We start from the raw sequence: 24,450 nt of genomic DNA on the forward strand, positions 1-24,450 counted from the left end.
CCTTCCTTCCTTCCTTCCTTCCTTTCTTTCTTCCTTCCTCTCTCTCTTACTTTCTCTGTTCTCTCCCTTTCCTCTCTCCAGACCCCTTTTGTCCTCATTCAACCATTGCCTGCCCACCCCATCATTGGGTTGCGCCCCTTCCTTCCTTCCTTCCTTCCTTCCTTCCTTCCTTCCTTTCTGTCTTTCCCTCCCTTCCTTTTACTCTTTCTCTTATTTCCTTTTCTTTCTTACTATCCTCTCCCCAGACCCCTCTTGTCCTCATTCTACCATTGCCTGCACACCCCATCATGGGGTGGTGCCTGTATGAATGGAAAGAAAGGAATGAGTAAGAGAGGTGTTATAAAGGTTAAAATGACAAAAGTTAGCAAAGATGGGGTCCTGGGGTAAATGAGAGTGAGCAGTCGATTTGGAGGTTGTGAACTAGGGATGTTCCTTGCCTGCTACCTTGGTCACTGACCTTGGGCAGGTCAGTTAGGTTATTTGAACTCATTTTTGGGGAAGGAGCACAGGTTTTACAGTTGGAGGACCAGGGTTCCATCTTTGCTCTGACACTTGCTTAGTGGTGGAAGTGGCAGACTCATAGACAGGCAGACCTGAATTCAAATCCTGACACTGACTCTGGGATTTCAGGTTAATCACGTAAACCTCTCTGTGCCTCTGCAAACTGAGGCGGGGGGGGGGGGCAGAGACTAGATGCTTTTTCAGGTCCCTTCTGCTCAACACCCTGGGATCCTAATTGTGTGACACTGGACACATTTCTCAACCATCTTTCTGAACCTTAGTTTGGTGGGAAGAGAGCTGAATTTGGAGACAGGAAGACCCGAGTTTAGTTGCAGCCTCAGACATTTACTATGTGTGACCCTGGACAAGTCACTTAAATCTTCGCCTGCCTCAGTTTCCTCACCTGTCAAATCAAGGGCGATATTTTAGTGGCTTGTGTGCTGGCCTTGGAGTCAAGAAGTTCTGCCTGCGACATCTCACTCACCATGTCTCAGGGAGAGGTCACTGAGTCTTTCTAAGCCCTAGCTTTCTCATCTCAAAAAGAGGAAGTCTCACTTTGCTCTCAAAACATTGTCATGAAGGACTTGGTGATGGCATTCTGGGCAGCAGTGGGAGAGACTGGAGCATTGTGGAGAAGTGGCTTGCCAACACAGGGTACAGGGGAGGAAACACCCAGGCAGGTGATGAGTTTCATAGAGAGATGGATGATGGAACTTCCAGGGTAGTTAAGGATGGGTGACCAGGCAGCTCAATGGCTTGGCAGGTGAGTTCTGGACCCTTCCTTAGATATTCAGCAGCTCCATATCCCCAGGTGACTCACTTCATCTGTCTGCCTCAGTTTCCTCTTTTGTGAATGGATTCTCTGGCCTCTGAGGTCCCTTGAAACCCCAAACCTATAATCCTGCAACTCCCCAACTCCAACCTAGTGTGAAAAGCTACTAAGCTTTGCCAGCTGCAAAGTGGCCTCTTTCAGTCCTGTTGACCTCTTTCTAGCTGGTAAGCCCTAATCAAGGAAGCTTTTCTCCCCACCCCACCCATTCTCACTGCCTGATACCCCTCCCCACCTTGCCCAGAGCCTGGCACTTAATGACCTAAGTGCTTTTTTCCCCTGGGGGTCCAGGATCTCTTGCCTTTGGAGATTATCTAGCAAACCAAATGTAGAGCTGGAAGAAATGTGAGATTTATCTGTAGTCCAGGAACTTGTTTTAGAAAATCTTTTGATTTCAGTATAATGGGTTTCCTTTGTACTCCTGCACATTTTAAAACATCATTCTGAGAAGGCTTCCATAAACTTCTCCATGCTACATGATAAACAGAAAGGTTAAGAAGCCCTGATCAAATCCAACTCTCTCATTTTACAGATGAGGAAACTGAGGCCCAAGGAGTTTTAGTGACTTGCTTATGGCCATCCAGGTGGCTGAACTGGGATTTGAACTCAGGGTTTTTTTTGCTTCAAGTTTAATTTTCTTTTTTTTCCTCTCCTTAATTAAAAACAATTTAGTTTACATTATTCATTTCCACAAGATTTTGAGTTACAAATTTTCTCCCCATTTTTTCCCAACCCACCAGCCCAAAACAGCAATCCCACTGAATATTCCCTCCCCCAATCTATTCTCTCCCATATCTTCCCCCATTCCCCCTCCTACTTTCCAGTAGGGCATGGTGGATCTCTATGCCCCAGTGCCTTTATATCTTATTTCCCAGTTACATGTAAAATAATAATAATAATAATAATATATTTTAAACATTTAATTTTAAACCTTTGAATGCCAGATTCTTTCCCTGCCTCCCTCTTCACCCTCCCTTACTGGGAAGATAAACAATTCAATATAGGTTGTACATGTATAACTATGCAAAACATTTCCATAGTGGATATATTGTGAAAGACTGACTGTATTTCCCTCCATCCCATCCCACCCCCACTTGTTCTATTCTCTACTTTTATCCTGTCCATTTTCAAAAGTGGGTGATTCCAACTTCCTTCCCCCCCCAGTCTGCCCTCCTTTCCATCATCCCCCCTCTCATCCTCTACCCCCCTACTGTCCTGTAGGGTGAGATACCCTATTTAGTGTATATGTCACTCCCTCCCTAAGCAAATTCAATGAGAATAAGGTTGACTCATTCCCTTTTGCCTTCCTATTCTTCCCCTCCATTGTAACCATTTTCCCTTGCCTCTTCTTTATGAAATAGTTTACCCCATTCTGTCTCTCCCCATCTCCTCTTCTTATATTCCTCTCTCACATCTTAATTTCACCTTTTAAGTATCATCCCTTCCTATTCAATTGGTCCTGTGCCCTCTGTCTGTGTATACCTGTACACATATATACACACAATCACATATGTATTCATATGCCCATATACCCTCCTATATAGACATATGTGGGTGTATTTCTATTTCCTTCAACTATTCTCATAATGAGAAAAGTTTCATAAGTTACAATTATCATTTTTCCATATAGGAATGTGAATAGTTCAACTTTGATAAGTTCCTTATGATTTCTTTTCTCTGTTCACCTTCTCATGCTTCTCTTGCTTCTTGTATCTAAATGTCAAATTTTCTATTCAACTCTGGTTTTTTCATCAAGAATGCTTGAAAGTCCTCTGTTTCATTGAATGACCATATTTTCCCTGAAACATGATGCTCAGTTTTGCTGGGTAGGTGATTCTTGGTTTTAATCCTAGCTCCTTTGACCTCTGGGATATCATATTCTAAGCCCTTTGATACCTCAGTGTAGAAGCTGCCAGATCCTGTGTTATCCTGATTGTGTTTCTGCAATATTCAAATTGCTTCTTCTTGGCTGCTTGTAATATTTTCTCCTTAATCTGGGAATTCTGGAACCTGGCTATAATATTTCTAGTTTTCTTTTTGGGATCTTTTTTAAGAGGTGATCAGTGGAGTCTTTCAACCTTTATTTTGCCCTCTGGTTCTAAAACATCAGGGCAATTTCCTTGAGAATTTCTTGAAGGATGACTTCTACATTCTTTTTTTGATCATGGCTTTCAGGTAGTCCAATAATTTTTAAATTATTTCTCCTAGATCTATTTTCCAGGTAAGTGGTTTTCCCAATGAGGTATTTCACATTGCCTTCTATTTTTTCATTTGTTTGAATCTGTTTAATAGTATCTTGATTTCTTATAAAGTCACTAGCTTCTATTTGCTCCAATCTAATTCTGAAGGAATGATTCCCTTCACTGATTTTTTGTGATTCTTTTTCCATCTGGCAAATTTAGCTTTTTAAGGAATTCTTGTCTTCATTGGCTTTTTAAGCCCTTTTGCCATTTGAGTTAGTCTATTTTTGTTTTGCTTTTGTTTTTTTTGGAGGGCAATTGGGGTTAAGTGACTTGCCCAAAATCACATGGCTAGTAATTGTGTCAAGTGTCTGAGGCCGGATTTGAACTCGGGTCCTCCTGACTCCAGGGCCGGTGCTCTATTCACTGCGCCACCTCGCTACCCCTAGTCTATTTTTTAAGGTGTTATTTTCTTCAGTCAGGTTGTTGACTCTCATTTTGTCATTTTCTTGCATCATTCTCATTTCTCTTCCCAATTTTTTCTCCACTTCTCTTATTTGGTTTTCGAAATCCTTCTTAAGGTCCTATATTGCCTGTAAGCAGCTTATTTTTTATTGGAAGCTTTTGGTGCAGGAGTTCTTACTTCACTGTCTTCCTCCTGTTCCATGCCCCGATCCTTTTTGTCCCCAAAAAAGGAATCCGACGTCGGACCGCTGTGCTTGCCTTGGTTCCTTCATTTGCTCATGTTGCCACTCAGTGACTTGACTTTTGAGCTTTTTGCCACAATAGAACTCTGTTCCCAGACAGGGGAGCTTTGAACGATATCACTGGGGTTTTCTCAGCTGCCAGAGCTATTAGTTGGGTGCCCTCTCAAAAGTCTCCACTGGCTCTGGCACACTGGTCATGCACCCCAGGACCTCCACCCTAGACTGAAATCCAGATCCAAGCAGGTTAGAGTAAGAGAAATTACCCTTCAGACTGGTTGCTTGGTCCCTCTACAATCTGCAGACCAGGAGCTCTGAAGCAGCCATATGACAGCAGCTGCCCTGCCCTGGGGCCTCAGCCGCCTCTCCCTCCAGGGGGTAAAGGCCAGACTGCCTTTGTGAACTACAGGTTCACAAAGTCCACACTGCACTGACCTCTCACTTTGTCTTTAGCATCTCTGGGTTGATAATTCTAGAAACCGGCATAGCTGCTGGTGATATGAAGTCCCTCCAGCCATCGGCTGGTTGTGGCTGCCCTGAGGCTAAAACCTCTGGCTCAAGCAGGCCTGCAGTCAGCTCCCAGAGCGCTGTGCTGGTTGCTTCCTGCCGGTCTGCCAGACTGTCCTCAGCAGGAGGTTAGCTTCTCTCTGTCATTTAGTGGGTTCTATAGCTCCAAAGTTTGTTCAGAGTCACCTTTCACATGAATTGGAGAAGGTGGGAGTGGGAGCCCCACAGAAGTCCTGTTTCTACTCCACCATCTTGACTCTGCCCCCATTTAATGTTCTTTTCACAACACCATGCTGCCCTTCCTGAGTCTGTGTAACCTTGGATGTGTCACATAACCTTATGAATGTCCCTCTATCAATGTGGGTGATTTAGGGGCTCATTGGGGATGATGACATCAGAAGGTACATTGGAAAGGAAAGGAGACCTGGGTTTGAGCTTTAAGAATTCTGCCAGTTGTCGCATGACCATGGGCAGGTTACTTCCCCTCTTTGGACCTCAGTTTCCCCATCTGTAAAAGGAGAAGATGGTAGTAAGCAACCTCTTGGATCCCTCCAATTATAAATTCTGTCACTTTTTCTCTCTGGGGTCTCAGTTTCCTCATCTATGAAATGAGAGGAATGGTCAGAGGTTCATAATCTGGGGTCCAAAGCCAGATTTCAGGGAGTTCATGAACTTGGATGAAGAAAAAAAATCTCAATTTTATTTTCACTAACCTCTAACTGAAATTGTATATGCCTTCCAGGTATTTAAAACATTGTTCTAAGATGGGATCCCTAGGTTAGAAGACTGCTAACTTCCTTTCAGCTTTCACAAGCCACAAACCTATCAGATTCTCATTGGATTCTCATTCTCTCTCTTTTTTAAAAACCGTAATATAGTTGATCTGTTTGCCCATTTTGAGGCTGGATTTCACCCAGGCTGAATATGCAGTGGCTACTCTTGGACCAGATCCCTTTGGGGACTGGCCCAGGAGCTTTGAACTATTCTCTATAACTCTTCCTCAGGCAGCCTGGTTGCCCTCACATCTCCTATGTCAGTGTCTGAGTTCTTAGTGCAGATACCCAGTCAAATTAGCCCTACTGCCTGGTCAGAGATCTCCAGCTCAAGTGGTCGCCAGCCTCTGCCTCCCCCAAAGCCAAATGTGCACTGTCATTACCATTTCCTTCTCCAGTTCATTTTACCAACTGAGGCAAACAGGGTTAAGTGACTTGCCCAGGGTCACACAGCTAGTAAGTGTTTTAGGCTGGATTTGAACTCATGAAGGTGAGTCTTCCTGACTTCAGACACAGCACTCTAACCACTGTGTCACCTCTAAAGGGAGGAACGTTTCTTGAGCAAAACCACATATCCCTTGTGACTGATGGCTCAGATTAACTTTCTATTCTTCCACTAATAATCATCATTAGACATTTGGTTCATCTGAATTCTGCCTCTTAGACTGTTTAGTGTATAGCATTATTCTCATTGCTATATCATTTTCCTGGCACGGCTTTCTTTACTTTATTCAGCATCATGTTATATTAGTTCTTCCCACCTTTCCTTTACAGCTCAGTAATACTGCAATCAGTGTAGGGTAGCACATAAAGGGCCAGCCTTGGAGCCAGAAAGACCTGAGTTTGAGTCTTAACTATGTGACCTTACTTCTCAATCTCCTAGGCAAATCTTTAAGGTTATAACTGTCAGAGAAGGTGCCAGTTAGCATTGGGAGAAGGAGCAAAATCCCTGGTCAGATCCCAATCTCTTAGTCCCTACTTTCTCATAAATATAAGCACTAGAATGTGAGCTCCTTGAAGGCATCGCTTCCTGGTTTTGTCCAGTACTGTGCTTTGCTTATGGAATAAATGACAATGTCCTGTTTTGTTCAGCTGTCCTCCAGTCTCTAAGTGCCGATTTATTTTGAGATTTTGAGTACTATAAGTAGAATCACAGTAATTTAGGTTTTAAATAGGAAGGATCCTTGCTTAACTCAGGGATTCTTAACCAGAGACTCAAGCCCTTCAAAGGGTCAATGGATTTTAGGGGAGGCTTCATGAACTTGGATGGGAAAAAAAAAAATTTATCTTTAATTTTCACTAACCTTTAATTGAAATTCAGCTTTTCTTTCTTTTTTTTTCTTTTTGGAGGGCAATTGGGGTTAAGTAACTTGCCCAAGGTTACATAGCTAGTGTTTTTGTGTTGAGTGTCTGAGGCTGGAACCGAACTCAGGTCCTTCCGACTCCAGGGCCCACGCTTTACTCACTGCGCCACCTAGACACCCCCTCAGCTTTTCTTTCAATTATGATTTTAAGAAAAAACATTACTATGAGAAATCACCCACAGATTTTACTAGACTGCAAAAGGTCCATGACACATAATAAAAGTTAAGAAACCCTGCCCTGGAATGACATCTAGTCCAACCCTTTCATTGGGGTTCAATTGGGGAAACTGAGGTTCAAAGGATTTAATTGACAGATGGGTGGCATAGGGCATGGATATTCCTCTTGGAGTTAGGAAATCCTGAGTTTGAATCCTGCCTCAGTCCCTAGGGGATGACCCCTTACCTCTCTACACCTTAGTTTCCTCATCTGTAAAATAGGAATGATAATAATAGTCCCTATTTCACAGAGTTGTTGCTAGGATCAAATGAGATAATATATGTAAAGCTATTTGCAAACCTTAAGGCATTATGTAAATGCAAGCTATTATTATTATTGTTAGGTGACTTCTCTAAGGTCACACAGGTTGGAAATAGAAGACCCAAGGATTTGAACCCAGGTCTTTTGACCACATATCTGGTGTTCTTCCAAATTCTTCACACTACTTTTTATGAAGAATTTGGTATACATGTCACTGCCCTCCTCCAGGTCTAGGCCCAAAGCATGATTGCTGGATCATAGGATATGAAAAATTTGGTGATTTTACTCTCATTATTCCCAGTTATTTTCCAGAGTGATTGGAGTAGATTCCTTCCCTCTAAACAGGTCCCAGGGTCCAGGGATTGACAATAAGTCTACTTCAAAGTTACCCGGGCTTGATGTAAGGGTCAAAAGAATATATAAGCTATTGTCTAACTATTATTGATTATTATTATTAACTATGATACACTCCTCCCATCAAAGGGATCCTGGCAGAGACAAGAGTAGACACACCTCAGCCTTCACCAACACGGAATACTATGACCCTGCCTTGGTCAGGCCAGGGTAGGCATTTCAGAATCCTTTGGGATTGGTCCTCATACCTGTGCAGGGCTCCAGGATCCTGAGGCGGGGCCAATTGCCCTCCTCCAGCCCCAGGGCCTCCTGGAGCTCCTACTGTTTGCTGGACTTGGAGCTTGACTAATCTCTAAGCCTCCAGACTCAGAGGAGCCAGCTGGCATGGGATGCCCAGCCAGCTGGCACTGAGGCCCATGCTCATGGAGGGGCGGGCACCTGCAGGCCACCTCTCTCCAAGCCCCAGGTGACCTCAAACTCTTCCACAGGACTCTCCTGGCAGGAGCCCAAGCTAGAGTGGGAAGCATTGGACTGGGAACCTGGAGATGCCGGTTCAAATGCTGTCTTTTCCATTATCTAGCCATGTGACATTCATCTATCATTGGCCTTTCAAAGCCTCTGCATTCTTTCATGTTCATTGAAAAGTTTGGATGAGGCAAGCAGGCTGTAGGGGCCCTTCTAGCTCAGGCATTAGAGATCCAGAAGCTATTTAACTAAGAAGCTGCACTCTGGGGTCCCATCTACTTCTGGTCCCCAGCCCTGACATTCCAGGTTCCAAGGTCCTTCAGACATCTGACGTGTTGTCCCTTACAGGTCCAAGACTGTAGTTAGTAATATAAATCTATCCTTTAATACCTTCTGCTGTGGCAGGTTGGAGTAGGGCAGCTTGGGGCAGAAGTGGGTGGGGGCAGCAAATAGCAATGCCAGCTTCAGACAGATATTTCTCTGAATAGAATTAGAGTGGTCTGGCAGGGAGGAGAGACAGACAGATAAGTGATAGAGAGAGACAGAGACACAGAGACAGGGAGACACAGGGAGAGAAGACAGGGACGGAGGAGAGGCAAGAGACAAGGAGAGGAGAGGGAAGAAAGAGAGACAGAAAGGAGAGAGAGAAAAACAGAGAGAGAGAGACAGAGACAGAGAGAGAGAGACAGAGAGAGAGACAGAGACAGAGAGAGAGACAGAGAGACAGAGAGAGAGAGGATGAGAAATGAGTTGGTTCTTTTTTTTGTTTATTTCTAGTTTTCAACATTCATTTCCACAAGATTTTGAGTTACAAATTTTCTCCCCATCTTTCCCCTACCTACCACCCCAAAATAGCGATCCTACTGAATACCCCTTTCCCCAATCTGCTCTCTCTTATATCCTCCCCCATTCCCCCTCTGACTTTCTAGTAGGGCAAGATGAATTTCTATACCCCAGTGCCTATATGTCTCATTTCCCTGTTGCATGTAAAAATAGTAATAGTAATAATAATTTTTTAACATTTGATTCTAAAACTCATTTCCAGATTCTTTCCCTTCTTCATTCCTCACCCAACCCCACTGGGAAGATAAGCAATTCAATATAGGTTGTACATATGTAGTTACACAAAACATTTCCATAATAGATATATTGTGAAAGACTGACTATATTACCCTTCATCCTATCTCGCCCCCCCCACTTATTCTATTTGCTACTTTCACCCTGTCCCTTTTCAAAAGTGTGTGCTTCTAACTACTCTCTCCCCCAATCTGCCCTCCCTTCTATCATCCCCCCCTCTTATCCTCTTCCCCCCTACTTTTCTGTTGGGTAAGATACCTAATTTAGTGTTTATGTTATTCCTTCCTTAAGACAAATTCAATGTGGGTAAGGTTGACCCATTCCCCTTTGCCTTCCTGTTCTTCCCCTCCATTGTAACAGTTTTCCCTTGCCACTTTTATGTGAGATAGTTTATGCTATTCTGTCTCTCCCTTTCTCCTCTCATTATATTCCTCTCTCACCTCTTAATTTTATTTTTTAGATATCATCCCTTCCTATTCAACTGATCCTGTGCCCTCTGTCTATGTATACATGTACACATGTATATACACACTCATATATGTATTCATGTGCACATATATCCTCCTATATAAACATATATGTATACATATATATGCATATATTACCTTCAACTATCCTCATAATGAGAAAAGTTTCATAAGTTACAATTATTGTTTTTCCATGTAGGAATGTAAATAGTTCAACTTTGATAAGTTCCTTATGATTTCTTTTCTCTGTTTACCTTCTCATGCTTCTCTTGCTTCTTGTATCTGAATGTCAAATTTTCTATTCAACTCTGTTTTTTTTTTCATCAAGAATGCTTGAAAGTCCTCTTATTTCATTGAATGATCATATTTTCCCTTGTAGCATTATGCTCAGTTTTGCTGGGTAGGTGATTCTTGGTTTTAGTCCTAGCTCCTTTGACCTCTGGAATATCATATTTCAAGACCTCTGATCCCTTAATATAGAAGCTGCTAGATCTTGTGTTATCCTGATTTTGTTTCCACAATAGTAAAATTGTTCCTTCCTGGATGCTTGTGATATTTTCTCCTTCATCTGGAAACTCTGGAACCTGGCTATAATATTCCTAGGAGTTTTCTTTTTGGGATCTTTTTCAAGAGGTGATCGGTGGATTCTTTCAATTTCTGTCTTGCCTTCTGGTTCTAAAATATCAGAGCAATTTTCCTTGAGAATTTCTTGAAGGATGATTTCTAGGTTCCTTTTTTGATCATGACTTTCAGGTAGTCCGATAATTTTTAAATTATCTCTCCTGGATCCATTTTCCAAGTCAGTGGTTTTTCCATTGAGATATTTCATTTTTTTCATATTTTTTCATTTGTTTAAATCTGTTTTATAATATCTTGATTTCTCATAAAGTCATTAGCTTCCATTTGCTCCAATCTAATTCTGAAGGAATGATTCTCTTCAGTGAGCTTTTGAAATTCTTTTTCCATATGACAAATTTGGCTTTTTAAGGCATTCTTCTCCTGATTGACTTTTTGGGCCTCTTTTGCCATTTGAGTTAGTCTATTTTTTTAGGTGTTATTTTCTTCAGTCAAGTTGTTGACTCACTTTTCATTATTTTTTTGCATCATTTTCATTTCTCTTCCCAGTTTTTCCTCCACTTCTCTTACTTGATTTTCACAATCCTTCTTGAGCTCCTCTATGAATTATAACTAGTTCATATTTTTCTTGGAAACTTTTAGTGCAGGAGTTCTGACTTTGTTGTCTTCCTGCCATTCCATGCTTTGATCCTTTTTGTCCCCAAAAAAGGAATCTAAGGTTTGACTGCTGTGCTTGCTTTGCTTCCTTTGCTTGCTTATGTTGCTCTCAGTTACTTGACTTTTGAGCTTTTTGCCACAGTAGAACTCTGCTTCCAGAGGGGAAAACTTTGTCCCAAATAGCTGGGGTTTTCATAGCTGCCAGAGCTATTAGTTGGGTGCCATTTTTGAAGCCCCCACAAGCTCTGGCACCTGTTCATACACCCCAGAAACTCCATCCAGGACAATGATTCAGATCCAAGCAGGTTAAAGCAAGAGTGATTATCCTCAGACTGGTTGCTTGGTCCCCCTATGATCTGCAGGCCAGAAGCTCTCAAGCAGCCATGTGGCAGTGCCTGCAGGACCACCATGTCTCCACCACTTCTTGGCCCTGGAGGCAGGGCCAAGGCCCCTTCCTTTCCAACAGAGTTCCCAACTTACCTTTTACTTGCTCTTTGGCATCTTGGGGTTGAGGAGTCTGGAAACTGCCACAGCTGCTGTTGATTCACTCTCCTGAAGTCTGCTCTGGCAGCCACTGGGGTGGCTTTAGCTAAAACTAAAACTACGGGGCCACCCTGGGGCTGGAACCGTGGCTCATGGGGGACAGTGCTTGACTCCTAGCGGCTGAGATGGACCCTTCCTGCTGGCCTGCCAGGCTGCCTTCAGTGGAAGATTTGTTTCTCTCTGTCACTTTGGGGGTTCTGTAGCTCTAAAATTTGTTTAGAATCATATTTTATAGGTATTTGAGGTGGCTGTTGGGGGAGCTCAGACAATTTCCTGCTTCTATGCTGCCATCTTGGCTCAGACCCCCCAAAATGAGTTCATTTTTTTTTGCCGTTCCTGCTGAGGGTAAGGGATAAGGTCTGGAGAGGGAAGGGACCTCCTCCACATACAGAGGGTGGAGGTGGCAGACAATTATTCCCATTAATTCCTAGGGTGACTTTGGGCAAACAATTTTCTGCTCTGAACCCTTAACCTTTATAATGAGGGTGGAGGGGGCAGAGGTCAGATTAGATTGATCTCTCAGAACCATCTTGGCTCTAAAATCCAACCAAAGCTTCAAATGGAAGGAAAGTGACCTGAAGGACGCTGTCATTCCCTGAAGTCCCAGGGATCTTAGCTCAGTGTTGGCCCACTCTGCTAGCCAGGCAAATAGCTCATCCCTGAAGCCCCCCAGGAAGGAGCAGAAGCTGGCTATTTAGGAAGTATTTATGTATTTGCCCACTATGTGGGCATCTTGTCCAGTCATTATTGGGGCCCCATAGATGCCTTGGGTGGGGGAAGGGTGGGATGGTGGTGGGGAATAAGCATTTTTCATGGGAGACAGTATTGTACCGTGGAAGTAGCCTTGACTTTAGAATCAAGACTTGAATTCAAATTCTGACTGCTCCTAACTCTCTTTGTGACCTTGTACAAAACACACAAGCCTCTGAGCTGAGCTGCCTCATAAAGTGAGGAGAGTGCGTTTAAGGATCTGCAAGATAACAGTAATTCACATTTATATAGGGCTGGTCATGTTATCTCATTGGAACCTTCTAGCCGAGTTGTGACAGATGAGAAAACTGGGGAAGGAAGGAAGGGAGGGAGGGAGAAAGGAAGAAAAGGAGAGGGAGACAGCTAGGTGGCACAGTGCATAGTGCACTGGCCTGGGAGGCAGGAAGATCTGAGTTCAAATCCAACCTCGGACACTTGACACACTTACTAGCTGTGTGACCCTGGGCGAGTCACTTAACCTGGATTGCCTTCTAGAAAAATGGAGAGGGAAGAAAGGAAGTAAAAGAGGGAAAGAAGGAAGAAAGTGAAGGAAAAGAGGAAGGAAGAAAAAGGGAAAGGAAGGGAGAAAGAGAGGAGGGAAGAAACGACTAAGCAGTTTACAGTATTATCTCATTTGACCCTCATAATAACCAGAGATAAAAGCTATTATCCCCATTTTACAGTTAAGGAAACTGAGGTAGACAGTAGTAAAGTGACTTTCTTAGGGTCACATGGCTAGTAAGGGTCTGAGGTCAGATTTGAATTTGACTCTTTCAGACTCCAGCATTCTTATACACTGTGCTGCCTCGCTGCCCTTGGCTCTAAAATGCTATGATTTTTTGAACTTGTTCTCTCTAGGGCTCAGTCTCCTCACCTGAAAGAAAAAAAGAAAGACAAAAGTCTCTTTTTGTCATACTTTCCAGGGATTGTTGTCATTTTGACAGGGAAGGGGCAAAACCTAAGACTGGCTTTCAAGGCCACTGAGCAGCCATGTGGATGGAGGACGGGGCCTGGAACTTGGAGGACCTGAATTCACATCCTCTCAGCCTCAGTTTTCCCCATCTGTAAAATGGTTGCAATAATAGCCCCTACGTCAAAAGATCATTGGGAGATAATACTTGGAAAGCGCTTTGTAAACCTGAAAGTGCTGGATGAATGCCGGCTGTTTTGGGGGTGGCTGTTATCAGTCATCATGGGCAAGGTCCGACCCTGGCTTGAGTAGCACCTTTGCAGCCCGTGGTCTCGAGCTTTGTCAGATCACTTCTCGGCTATATTTGGACATAAGCTAGAGGGAGGGAAGACAAAGTCTCCAGCGTGAGGAGCTTTCATTTCCACTTTCCGGATTCAAACAGAAGAAAGAAGCATGCCAAGGGAGTTTCAGCCAGGTACTGCTTAGGGCACTGGCCCAAGGCTAACAACGGGCAGCTCCCGGAGCCAGTACCTTCCACAGGCAGGCAGGCAGGCAGGCAGGCCAGCTCTCCCTCTCCTTCCGCTGAAACCACCCTGGCCCCCAGGTCCTGAAGAAGGCCCCCTGCCCCTCCTCCCCCATCCTCAAGTGCTCAGCCCTGCCCCCACCCCAGCACCTATCACACAGAGCCAGACACCCAAACACCGCCTCCTCTTCTCTTCTTCCACCATCCCCCTCTGCCCCCTCCTTCTTCTTCCCCTCCCTTTTTCTAGTTCTGTGTCCTGGTGAGGCTTCAGGCCCCCAGAAGGAACACACACACACACACACACACACACACACACACACACACACACACACACTCACTCACTCTCCTTGGGAAGAAAGCCAGGGGCCCGGTAAAGTGGGGCCCTCTCTAGCTGGGCCTGCCTCCAAAAGGCCTCTGTGCATTGAGGGTGGGAGGGGGAGCTGAGCTTCTGAGGGAGCTCCCCCCTTTCTCCCCCCTCCTGGGCACACAGCAGCCCAGCTGCCCCCCTCCCTGGCCTCCCAGCTTCCGCCACCCTCCCGAAACCCCAGCCAACTGCCTGCCCCCAAGGCCAGCATGAAGGCACATGTCCCTGCAAAGAATGTGGCCCTGCTGCTGCCTGCCAGGAAGGTTAGTAAAAAGGAAGGGAGCTCCCATCACTCCCCCTCCCTTGCCCCTGTGGCCTCCTTCCCCCTGGGGCTGCACCTCCTCCTCCTCTCCTAGGTCAGTCTCCTCGGCCCAGCCCCTGTCTCGGGGCTCAGCTCTCCTCCTTTATCCCTCCCTTTCTGTCCTAGGGGTCAGGGTTTGACGTTGAGAGTCAGCTGGGAGAGTGAGAACAGCCTAGAAGCTAGTATCATCTGCTCTCTACCTGGGTGGCCTTGGGGAAACGTCTCCGCAGCTCCTGCTCTCAGTTTCCCTCTATGTAAAATGCAAAGGTTGGACTAGATGGTTTTGGAAATCACAGACTTGGAGGTGGAAGGGGGCTGGGAAGCTGTCTGATTCTAACCCCTCATTTTACAGGTCCAAAAAGGGGGTGGGGTGGCTCACCTGAGGTCACCTAGGACTCTTTCATTTCTGCTTTCCTATCCCTAGCCTCTGACAGAGAGCCTTGGTTGTACAATAAGTGCTTACTAAATACTTGTTCGGTTACCTTGCATTGACGGGGCAAAGCTGGGCTCTGAACCTCAAGTCCTCAGCCTCCATTGACACGGCTCTGCATGGCCACCCTTTACTGCTCTGGCCTGTGCCTGCTAACAGCAGGGGCTCATGTGAATGTCCAAGTCTCACTCTAATCTGTCAGAGGATTTAGTAGGCAGAGGGACCTTGAAGATTAGTCCTCTATTTTATATTTAAGGAAACTGAGGCTCAGTGGAATTGTACGATCACACAGGAAATAATGATCAGAGTCAAGATTGGAACCCACATCTCATGTGGCCATGTAATGGACAAACCGCTTTATGTTCTGATTCTCAGTTTTCTCCTGTGTAAAATGGGGCTAATGCTGTCTTCACTACATACTTCAGAGGGAAGTGCTTTGCAAACTGTAAAGTGTGTTGGGAAGGAAGGGAGAAGATGTGTGGAGTCATTGTGTTTACCAGTCATGCTGCTTGCCAGCTGGGTTTTGGGGCCCCAGGATTGTGGCTAAAAGGGACTTGGTTGTTCTGAGAAGGTTGTGACGAGGCAAGGCCTTTAGGAGTGAATTTTTATGTCTGAGGTGCAGCCTCCTTGACTAGATGGTAGACTGTGGCCAGTGACCCATCTTTCAGGCCTTGGGATTGAAACCAGTCCCATCTTCCCTAAAGAGTTCACAGGAACCTGGAGACATTTCCAGCCAATGGCTCTCCGTAGGAGGGGCTAAAACCTGGGGTAAGGGAGATGCCCTTGGCTTTGGTTGGTGACACCCCCCAAATCAGGGTTGTCTAGCCTAGATCTAAACTCTTATCTCTTGTCTCCCATTCAAAGCTGCCACCCCATCCCCTTACCTTACTCTTGCCTTGTCTGAGGTTCATACTTGGTAGGGAAAGAAGGACTTTCCATCCGTTGGCAGAGAGGAAGATAGTCATTGTTGGAGGGTCTGTGAGAAGACAGGCACCCTTTTGATGGACCTCTATTAGTCCAACCATTCTGGAGAATGTTTCAGGATTATTTGAGAGCAGTGCCTCTTTTAAAAAATTGTTTCTTTGTATTAGCACAGTTCCCAGAACGTAGTAATTGTTGGTTGATGGATTGAATGATTGAAAAAAGTGACTAATCTATTCATAACCTTTGATCCTGGCATCACATTATTGGAATCTTCCCCCAAGAAAGTCAACGACAGAAAGAAAAGCCCCTTTTGCATCAAAATATCCACAGCACTATTTTTTTCAGGATCGCAAAAGGCTGAAACCAAAGTGGGTGCCCAGTGACGAGTAAATGGTTACTGAAATTGGAGGAAATGAATGTAATGAATGATCGCTGAACTTTAAGGAGCAACAGAATTGAAGAAGAAGAAGAAGAAGAAGAAGAAGAAGAAGAAATTATAGATAGACAGCTGCAGGGGTGGAGGGGTGGGGGGCTGGGGAGGGAAGGGATGAGGGAGAGGGAGAGGAGGTCAGAAAGACTCAAGTTCATGCCTTGCCTCTGGCCACATGACCACTGACAAGTCCTTGAACTTCCCCTAGCCCTCTTAATTCTAGCACCTGCCTTCTGTTAATTATTTCCTAATCATCCTATATATAGCCTGACATATTTGTTTACATGAAGTCTACTCCCTACAGCCCTTTCCAGCCTGGGGCCATTTCTTTAGCTTTGTTGTGTCCCCAAGGCTCATAGAACATGGTGCTTAGCAATGTTCTACAACTAGAAGCTTAAGAGGACTCTCCATAGGGTTAGAGGAAGTTTCCATCCCGGGACCCATCAGTTTTCCCAAAATGATTTAATGACAGTTCTGGATCCCCCTCCCCCTTTCAAAGGAATACTATAATAATATGAAGATTATAGACAAACAGGGCGAGACTTGCAGAGGGAAGAAAGAAAAAGCAGAAGAAAATACATTCCGTGTCTACCATAATGCAAGCAAGACCACAGATTTCAGGTCAAAAGCAGCGGCCAGGATTGGTTCCAGAGGATTGAGGACAAAACACACTTTCTTTCTTTCTTTCTGTTAAGAAATAGCAGAAAATTGGCATGTGCTTCCAATCAAAGTTGCCATATGAGATGGTTTTGCTGAGCTGTTTTTTGAAGAAAAAATCCCATGTATATGTGTGTGTTGGGAAAAGGGGGGGAGGAAGTTTCTTATTGACAAACGATTGTATTAAAACAGAATTTATCAAAAAAACATAAAGAAACATTGAAGTCTGACATAGCATGATGGGAGGAGAGAACACGCATTTATTAAGTACCTACTATGTTATAGGCACTGTGCTCACGTTGGATTATCATAGTAACCCTGGGAGATTGTTGCTGCTTGATCTACCATTGACAGTTGTAGAAACTGAGGCAAACCTAGGTTAAGTGGCTTGGCCAGGGTCACATGGGTAGTAAGTGTCTGAGGTTGGATTTGAACTCGAGTCTTCCTGACCAGGGTCAATGCTATGGGGCCACCTAGCTGCAACAATATTTGACCAATTTCCCACATATGCTTCTATGACCCTGGTCAAGGCATTTGACATCCCTGGGCCTCAGTTTCTCATCTTTGAAATGAGAGAGTTGAGCTTGGTGGTCTCTAGTCCCTCTCAGTGATGAAGCAGCTAGGTGAAAAGCAGATGGAGGGTTGGACCTGGGTTCAAATGTAGTCTTTAGACCCTTACTGTTATGTAATCCACAGCATGTCACTTAACCTGTCTGCTTCAGTTTCTTCTTCTGTAAAATGGGGATAATAACAATACCTATCCCCCCTCCCCATGGTTGTTGTGAGGATAAAACAGATTAATATTACGAAGCACTTTGCATAATTAATAGGCCATGGAAATCTTCGTCAGTATCATCATCATCATCATCATCATCATCATTAAAGCTTTGACTCTGTGATCATGAGTCTCCATTGGCAGGCACACAGAACGGGCAGGGCTGCCCCCCTTGTCCTCATCCCATCTCTAGTGTGTTCTGCTCTGGTCTGCCCAGGAGCTGAGTGGGGCCTTCTTGGCCTGTACTCTTTGATCTGGAGTGGGGGTGTGGTTGAGGGCAGCCTTTCCTTGTACCCATACCAACCACTAGGCCTTGATGTCTCTGAGTAACTTCCTGCTTAGCTTGGGCTGCTTCATGCCTACCCCCCCCCCCAAACATGTGTCTTTTGAAGCTTCAGGCAACCCCAAGACTAGCTTGGGGTAGAAATGGCATTTCCTCTCAGCCAGGATATAACTGTTTTTGTCATTGATGTTCTTGGAGTTTCCTCCAGCAATGGCCAAGGTTTACTGGCTTCAAAGGTAACAAGAAACCGCTTACTATCCCCCACCCATTCCCAACCCTGCCCACTCCATCACTCACCCCTCTCCCCTTCCTTCTTTGTTCCTTTCCCCCAATCCCCTTTTCCCCTGTCCCTAGAACAGAATGACTGAGAACCTGAAGGCCTGCTTGGCTCATACCCAGGCTTCCATGGGGGAGATGGTGACTGTGAAGACAGAGGTCTGCTCACCCCGACGGGACCAGGAGTATGGTCAGCCTTGGTAAGGCATCTCCCATCATGCTGCCAGGGTGGGCTTTTTGGGTAGGGTTTGGGTTCATTTGGCTCATCAGGGAAAAAAGCCTAAAATCATAAGAATCATTGCATTTGAGAGATACAAAGGGACCTTGGGACATAGAATATGGACTTCAGTTCTGGAATGGGCCTGAGAACCCAGGATATAGATTTTTTTTAAGTTTAATTTAATTTCATCAATTTACAAGCATTTGATTTTTTCTCTCTCCTCATTGGAAAAGAAAATGAAAACCCTTGTAACACATGCCTAGTCAAGCAAGACAAATTCCCTCATTAGCCATGTCCAGAAATGCAGGGATAATTCTTCATCTTGAGTTCTTTACTTATTTGTCCATAGGTGGGTAGCAAGCTTCATCATCTGTCCCCTTGGACATAGTGCTTGGTCATTGTGTTGGTCAAGGTTCTTAAGTCTCTCAAAGTTGTTTGTTTTTGCAATGTTGTTATTGAACACATTCTTCTGGTTCTGTTCACTCAGGATCAGTTCATATGAATCTTTGTGGATTTCTCTGAACTCATCCCCTTTGACATTTCTTATGGGACAGTAGTAGCCATTACATTGATAATTTGTTTAGTCATTCCCCAATTTATGGACATCCCCCTAGTTCTAGGCTTTTTTGACACTACAAAAAGAACTTCGATAAATATCTCGGTACATTGGTAAATATCTGGGTCCTTTAACTCTTTCTTTGATTTCTTTGGGGTATTAGTCAAGTACTTGTATTGATTCAGAGTCAGAGCTGGAAGGGCCCTTAGAACAGAACATGGGATGTCAGAGTAGGTGTGACCTTAGAACATAAAACAGAAGTGGATGATCCTTATTAGAGCAGAACAGAGCATACACAATGTCAGAGATAAATGGGTCCTTAGAAGACAGAACACAGAAGGTCAGAACTGGAAGGGCCCTTAGAACATAGAGCATAGAACTGTAGAAATAAAAAGATTTCAGAACAGAGAATGTTCACTCTAGAGATGCCATATTATGGAAGGGATTTTATAGATCATGTCATTTACACTCTCCCCCTCCCATTTAAATCAAATAAAAGAAAACCCGGAGAAGCTTCGGTGACCTCTCTAAGGTCAGAGGTCCCCAGAACACAGTGGGAGAGCCAGGTCTTCAGCCCAGCTCTTCTGAGTGCTAATGCTTGGCTCTTCCCATGCTGGGATTTGTTAATCACATTGCCTTAATGTTTACATATGCCCAATTTTGCACTGAGGCCACATAGAGTATTACTCTTAGCTCAAGGATCTAGACAGTCCTTGATGAAGCTAAGGGACATTTTGTAGGGTACTGTGGTGGAGGTAGGAGCACCTACCCCATCAAATGGCAGGATGGGTCTGACTTAATTAATTGGGTAGCTGGAAGTGATGGGAAAATTAGGCTGAGGCCTGCAGGGGGTGGAGGCAGGGGGATCCATTTCTAGGATAGCCAACCTGGCCACTAGCTTCTCTTCCTACCCTTAGTGCTTGGCCCAACCAAGTTTCTCCTCTCTGTTTCCTTGTCTCCTTCCCTGACCTTCCCAGCTCCGGGAGGCCTGACCCTCCATCCATGGAAGTGGAACCCAAGAAACCGAAGGGGAAACGAGAGCTGATCATGACCAAGAGTTTCCAGCAAGTAGACTTCTGGTGTAAGTGGGGCCTTGGCTGGTGTTCCCTGCGCCCTTTCTATGAGTCTCCCTCCACCCCTCTGGGGAAGGAGGTCAGGAGGGATCTTTAGTTGGGAATAGGATGATATGCTCAGGCAAGTTCTTAGAGACACTAGAAAATTATGGTAAGGTGGTAGTCATTGGCAACTACTGTTAGAATCTAGAACCTTAGAATGTTAGAGGATAGGCAAGGAGAGACTCAGAACTGAGGGGTCCAGATCTCCTTCTCTGAACCTGAATATTTTGAGGGGGTGAGTGGGGCCAGACACCAGGTCTGAGCCCATGGCTCAGGATCCTAGTTGGGGAGACAATCTAGAATCACGTTCTGTAGGTTTCCTTCTATACAGTTCTCAGGCAATGGGAAGCATAAAACTTGGTGGCCCCAGTCCTACACGCAAGTGGGCTCAGCCTTGGAGAATGGGGTTGGAAAAAGTCAATCGGTCATTCATTCAACAAGTGCTAATTAAATGCTCACTATGTGGCAGACATTGGCCCAAGAAAATAAAAAACACAATCCTTGCCCTCTTGTAACTTACACTCTAATGGGAGAAACGACATCTAATTCAGCACATATTTACAAGATTTATTTAAGGCAAATAGGAAGAAATGCCATAGGGAAGGCACTAGCAATGGGAGGAAGAGGGGCATCAGGAAAGAGGAGGTGGAAGGGGCCATTCAGCTCTAGTTTCATGGAATGTTTTCATTATAAAACTCCAGAGGTAGAAGGGACCCCAGGAGCCATTTTTGTTCAGTCGTCTTTCTGTCATGTCCTCTCTATGTAACCCCATTTGGGGTTTCTTGGCAGAGATACTGGAAGGTTTGCCATTTCCTTCTCCAGCTCATTTTACAGTTCAGAGAACTGAGTCAAACAGGGTTAAGTGACTTACCCAGGATCACACAGCTATTAAGTATGTAAGGGCAGATTTGAGTTCAGGAAGATGAGTCTTCCTGACTCCACGCTCTGTGCACTGTGGCGCCACCTAGCTTATCCAACACATCATACCCGACACAAGAAACCCCATTATAAGATACTAGAGTAGTGGTCACCTAACCTTAGCTTGAAGACCATCCTGGAAGGGGCATCTCCCTACCTCCTATGGCAGCACTTTGGGACAGCTGGAATTATGGAGAAGGCTTTCCTGACATCAGGCTTAGATTTGCCTGCTGGAAACTCAAACGCTTTGCTGCTAGGGAGACACTAAGCAGAGCCAGTTGGTTCTCCCTTGTGCATAATAATCTTTCAGATATTAGACAGCAGGGGCCGTGTCATGCCTGGGTCTTCTCTCCTGCACGTTAACCATCACATGTTTCTTCAATTGATTCTCAAATGACCTGAATTCAGGCTCTCTCTAAATGTGGAAGAGAATATGAGAACTTAGAAGGGCCTTAGAATATAGAATGTTAGAGTAAAGAGGGGGTCTTAGAACAAGGAATTTCAGAACTAGAAGAAGCCTTAGAAGACAAAACATTAGAGCTAGAAGGGACCTTATAAAATGGTATGGCAGAGCTGGAAAGGGTCTTAGAACATGGAATGTCAGAGTTGGAAAGAGTCTTAGAACACAGAATGTCAGAGCTGGAAGAAACCTTAGAACACAGAATGTCAGAACTGGAAAGGGCTTTGGAACAAAGAGTGTCAGAGCTAGAAAGGGTCTTAGAACATGGAATGTCAGAGCTGGAGCAAATCTTAGAACACAGAATGTCAGAGCTGGAAGGGACCTTGGAACAACAGAATGTCAGAACTGGAAAGGGTCTTGGAACAAAGAGTGTCAGATCTAGAAAAGGTCTTAGAACATGGAATGTCAGAGCTGGAAGAAACCTTAGAACACAGAATGTCAGAACTGGAAAAGGTCTTAGGACAAAGAGTGTCAGAGTTAGAAAGGGTCTTAGAACACAGAATGTCAGAGCTAGGAGAAATCTTAGAACACAGAATGTCAGAACTGGAAAGGGTCTTAGAACAAAGAGTGTCAGAGCTAGAAAGGGTCTTAGAACATGGAATGTCAGAGCTGGAACAAATCTTAGAACACAGAATGTCAGAGATGGAAGGGACCTTGGAACAACAGAATGTCCTGGGGGGACTTTAGATCATAGACTATCAGAACTGAAAGAAATCTTAGAACACAGAATATGAGAGCTGGAAGGGACCCTGGAAAATGGAATGTCAGAGCTAGAAGGGACCTTAAAACCCAGAATGTCAGAGCGGGAAGAGATCTTAGAACTGAGAATGTTAGATCCAGGAGGGACCTTAGGACACAGAATGTCAGAGCTGGCAGGCCTGAAGACAAAGAAATCTTAGAGCTAGAGGAGACCTTGAAAAAGAGATTATTACAACTGGAAAGTGTCATCAGTCAACAGGAATTTATTTATTAATGTTCATTTTTTAAAATCCCTCCTATTTCTGTCCTCTTTGAGAAGAGAAAAACAAAATCTTTGCAATGAACATGTCTAGCAAGCAAACACATTCCCTTATCAGCCACCTTCAAAACATGGGCTTCCTGACCTATACTCTGCATCTGTTGCCTTTCTGGAAGGAGGTGGTGACATATTTCCTTGTGAATCCTTAGAATCATGGTTGGTCATTGCTCACCAAGACTTTATGAAGCTAGACCTACTATGTGTCCAGCACATGCTAGGTTCGGGGGGTACAAATAATAATAAGGAACCAATCTGTGCTCTCGAGGATCTGATACTAATGGGGCAGACAAGTGTATCCAGCAATACATACAAACTAATGGCAAATAAACAGAATATAGTTGAGTACAACTTGGGTTGGGAGGGAGGGAACTGGTCTTGGTGGGGCTTGAGAAAGATTTCCTCTAGTAGATGATCTCGTTCATGGATCATGAACTTAGAGTTGGAAGAAGCCTTGGGACATTGAGTCCAATGAGAGGTTAAGTGGTATAGCCAAGGTCCCACAGGAAGAAAATGGGGCAGTCTGGACCTAAACCCTGGTCATAACTGTCAAGTCAGCCCAGCTCTCTCATTTACACAATGACAACAATGATAATAGCAGCTAATATTTACCTAGTGCCTACTATCTTCCAGGCACTGCCCTAAGTGCTTTTTACAAATATCGCATTTGCTCCTCACAACAACCCTGGGAGGTATGTGCCATTTTTATGCTCACTTTACAGATGAGGAAACTGAGGTAGGCAGCAGTTAAATGACTTGCCCAGGGTCGCACAGGTAGTAAGTGTCAGGTATGAGATTTGAATCCTGATTTTTTTGACTTGAAGTTCAGTGTGCCTTACACTCTACTGCTGCCTCCCCACACCCACTTGTTCCCAGGTGATCCCAGCAGTCCTCCCTCAGGAGTCAGGCGAGACCAATGAGAAGTGTCTGTTGGGTGTGAATGCTACTGCCCGCCCCCACTGCCCAGTAGCTAATTCCCTCTTTCTGCCTTCTGCCCCTGCAGTCTGTGAGTCCTGCCAAGAATACTTTGTTGATGAATGCCCCAACCATGGCCCCCCTGTGTTTGTGTCCGACACTCCCGTGCCTATGGGCATCCCTGACCGAGCAGCCCTCACCATCCCGCCTGGCATGGAGGTGGTCAAGGAGGCCAGTGGGCAGAATGATGTACGCTGCATGAATGAGGTCATCCCTAAGGGGCACATCTTCGGGCCGTACGAGGGGCAGATCTCGACACAGGACAAATCAGCCGGCTTCTTCTCCTGGTTGGTGAGTCTCCCCACTGCTGCTCACATGGGGCATTCCTGGTGAAGGGGGGTGTTCAATGCCAGAGCGTAGGTCTCAGCTCATAGGCCCTTCCTTCATCACATGAAAGATGTGGGTAATAAATCCTGCTGTGCCCAAGACTGAGGCCCAGGGTGGCTGAGGAGCCCACCCCACAATAGGAGAATTCATTTGCAAGCATTATGGTATGTTGGCAAAGATGCTGGATTTGGATTTAGGGGCCCTGGGTTCAAATCCAGGTTTACTACTTTGTGATTTTGGGCAAGTCACTTGACCTCTTTCTGCCTCTGCTTCCATATCTGTAAAGTGAGGGGGTTAGATTCAGTGACCCTGAATCTTTCAGCTCGAAAGCTATGATCCTATTGTATGGGTGGCCTATTTAATTATGAATTCTTAGTGATTGGCCATTGCTCTCCAAGACTTTATGAAGCACCTACTATGTGTCTGGCCCATGCTGGGGATGCAAATAATAAGAATGAGCTAATCCCTGCCCACAAGGAGCCCACACTAATGGGGTGATCAGCAAGTGTACCTAGAAATGCATACAAACTAATAAACACAATGTATCTGCGTACAGCCTGGTGTGGGAGGGAGGGAACTGGCCTTGGTAGGAGCAAAGTGGCTTTAGGACAAAGGATGGCTGCTGTTGGATGGCTGTGCTATAGTCTTCTGCATTTCCTCTCTCTTTCCTGCTTTCTGGGGTGAAAGATGCCTAAGGGAGGACACTGTGGGTCTTCTGGAGCAAAGCTCCATACTTCCTTGGGTCTCCCAACCATTAAAATGAGAC

General features: G+C 44.9%; 1 protein-coding gene across 4 annotated transcripts in view; it reads left to right on the forward strand.

The window, feature by feature from the left end:
* The window catches only part of PRDM11 (PR/SET domain 11), a 95,095-nt gene that overhangs the window by 34,972 nt on the left and 35,673 nt on the right, over positions 1 to 24,450 (forward strand). For 2 of the 4 annotated variants that reach the window (XM_069091478.1, XM_069091481.1), the window contains exons 1-4: positions 13,954 to 14,285; positions 18,177 to 18,298; positions 19,852 to 19,955; positions 23,386 to 23,648. In XM_069091478.1, the coding sequence (XP_068947579.1) occupies positions 14,232 to 14,285; positions 18,177 to 18,298; positions 19,852 to 19,955; positions 23,386 to 23,648 (543 nt within the window). In that variant the 5' untranslated portion in view covers positions 13,954 to 14,231. Of the gene's footprint in view, positions 1 to 13,953; positions 14,286 to 18,176; positions 18,299 to 19,851; positions 19,956 to 23,385; positions 23,649 to 24,450 lie in introns of those variants that run through there. The other 2 variants (XM_069091480.1, XM_069091479.1) reach the window with 2 other exon arrangements.

Source organism: Petaurus breviceps, unplaced genomic scaffold (genome assembly GCF_028583685.1).
Source record: "Petaurus breviceps papuanus isolate PSGF00001 unplaced genomic scaffold, PetGlider_PUasm1.0 188, whole genome shotgun sequence".
Lineage (NCBI taxonomy): Eukaryota > Metazoa > Chordata > Mammalia > Diprotodontia > Petauridae > Petaurus > Petaurus breviceps.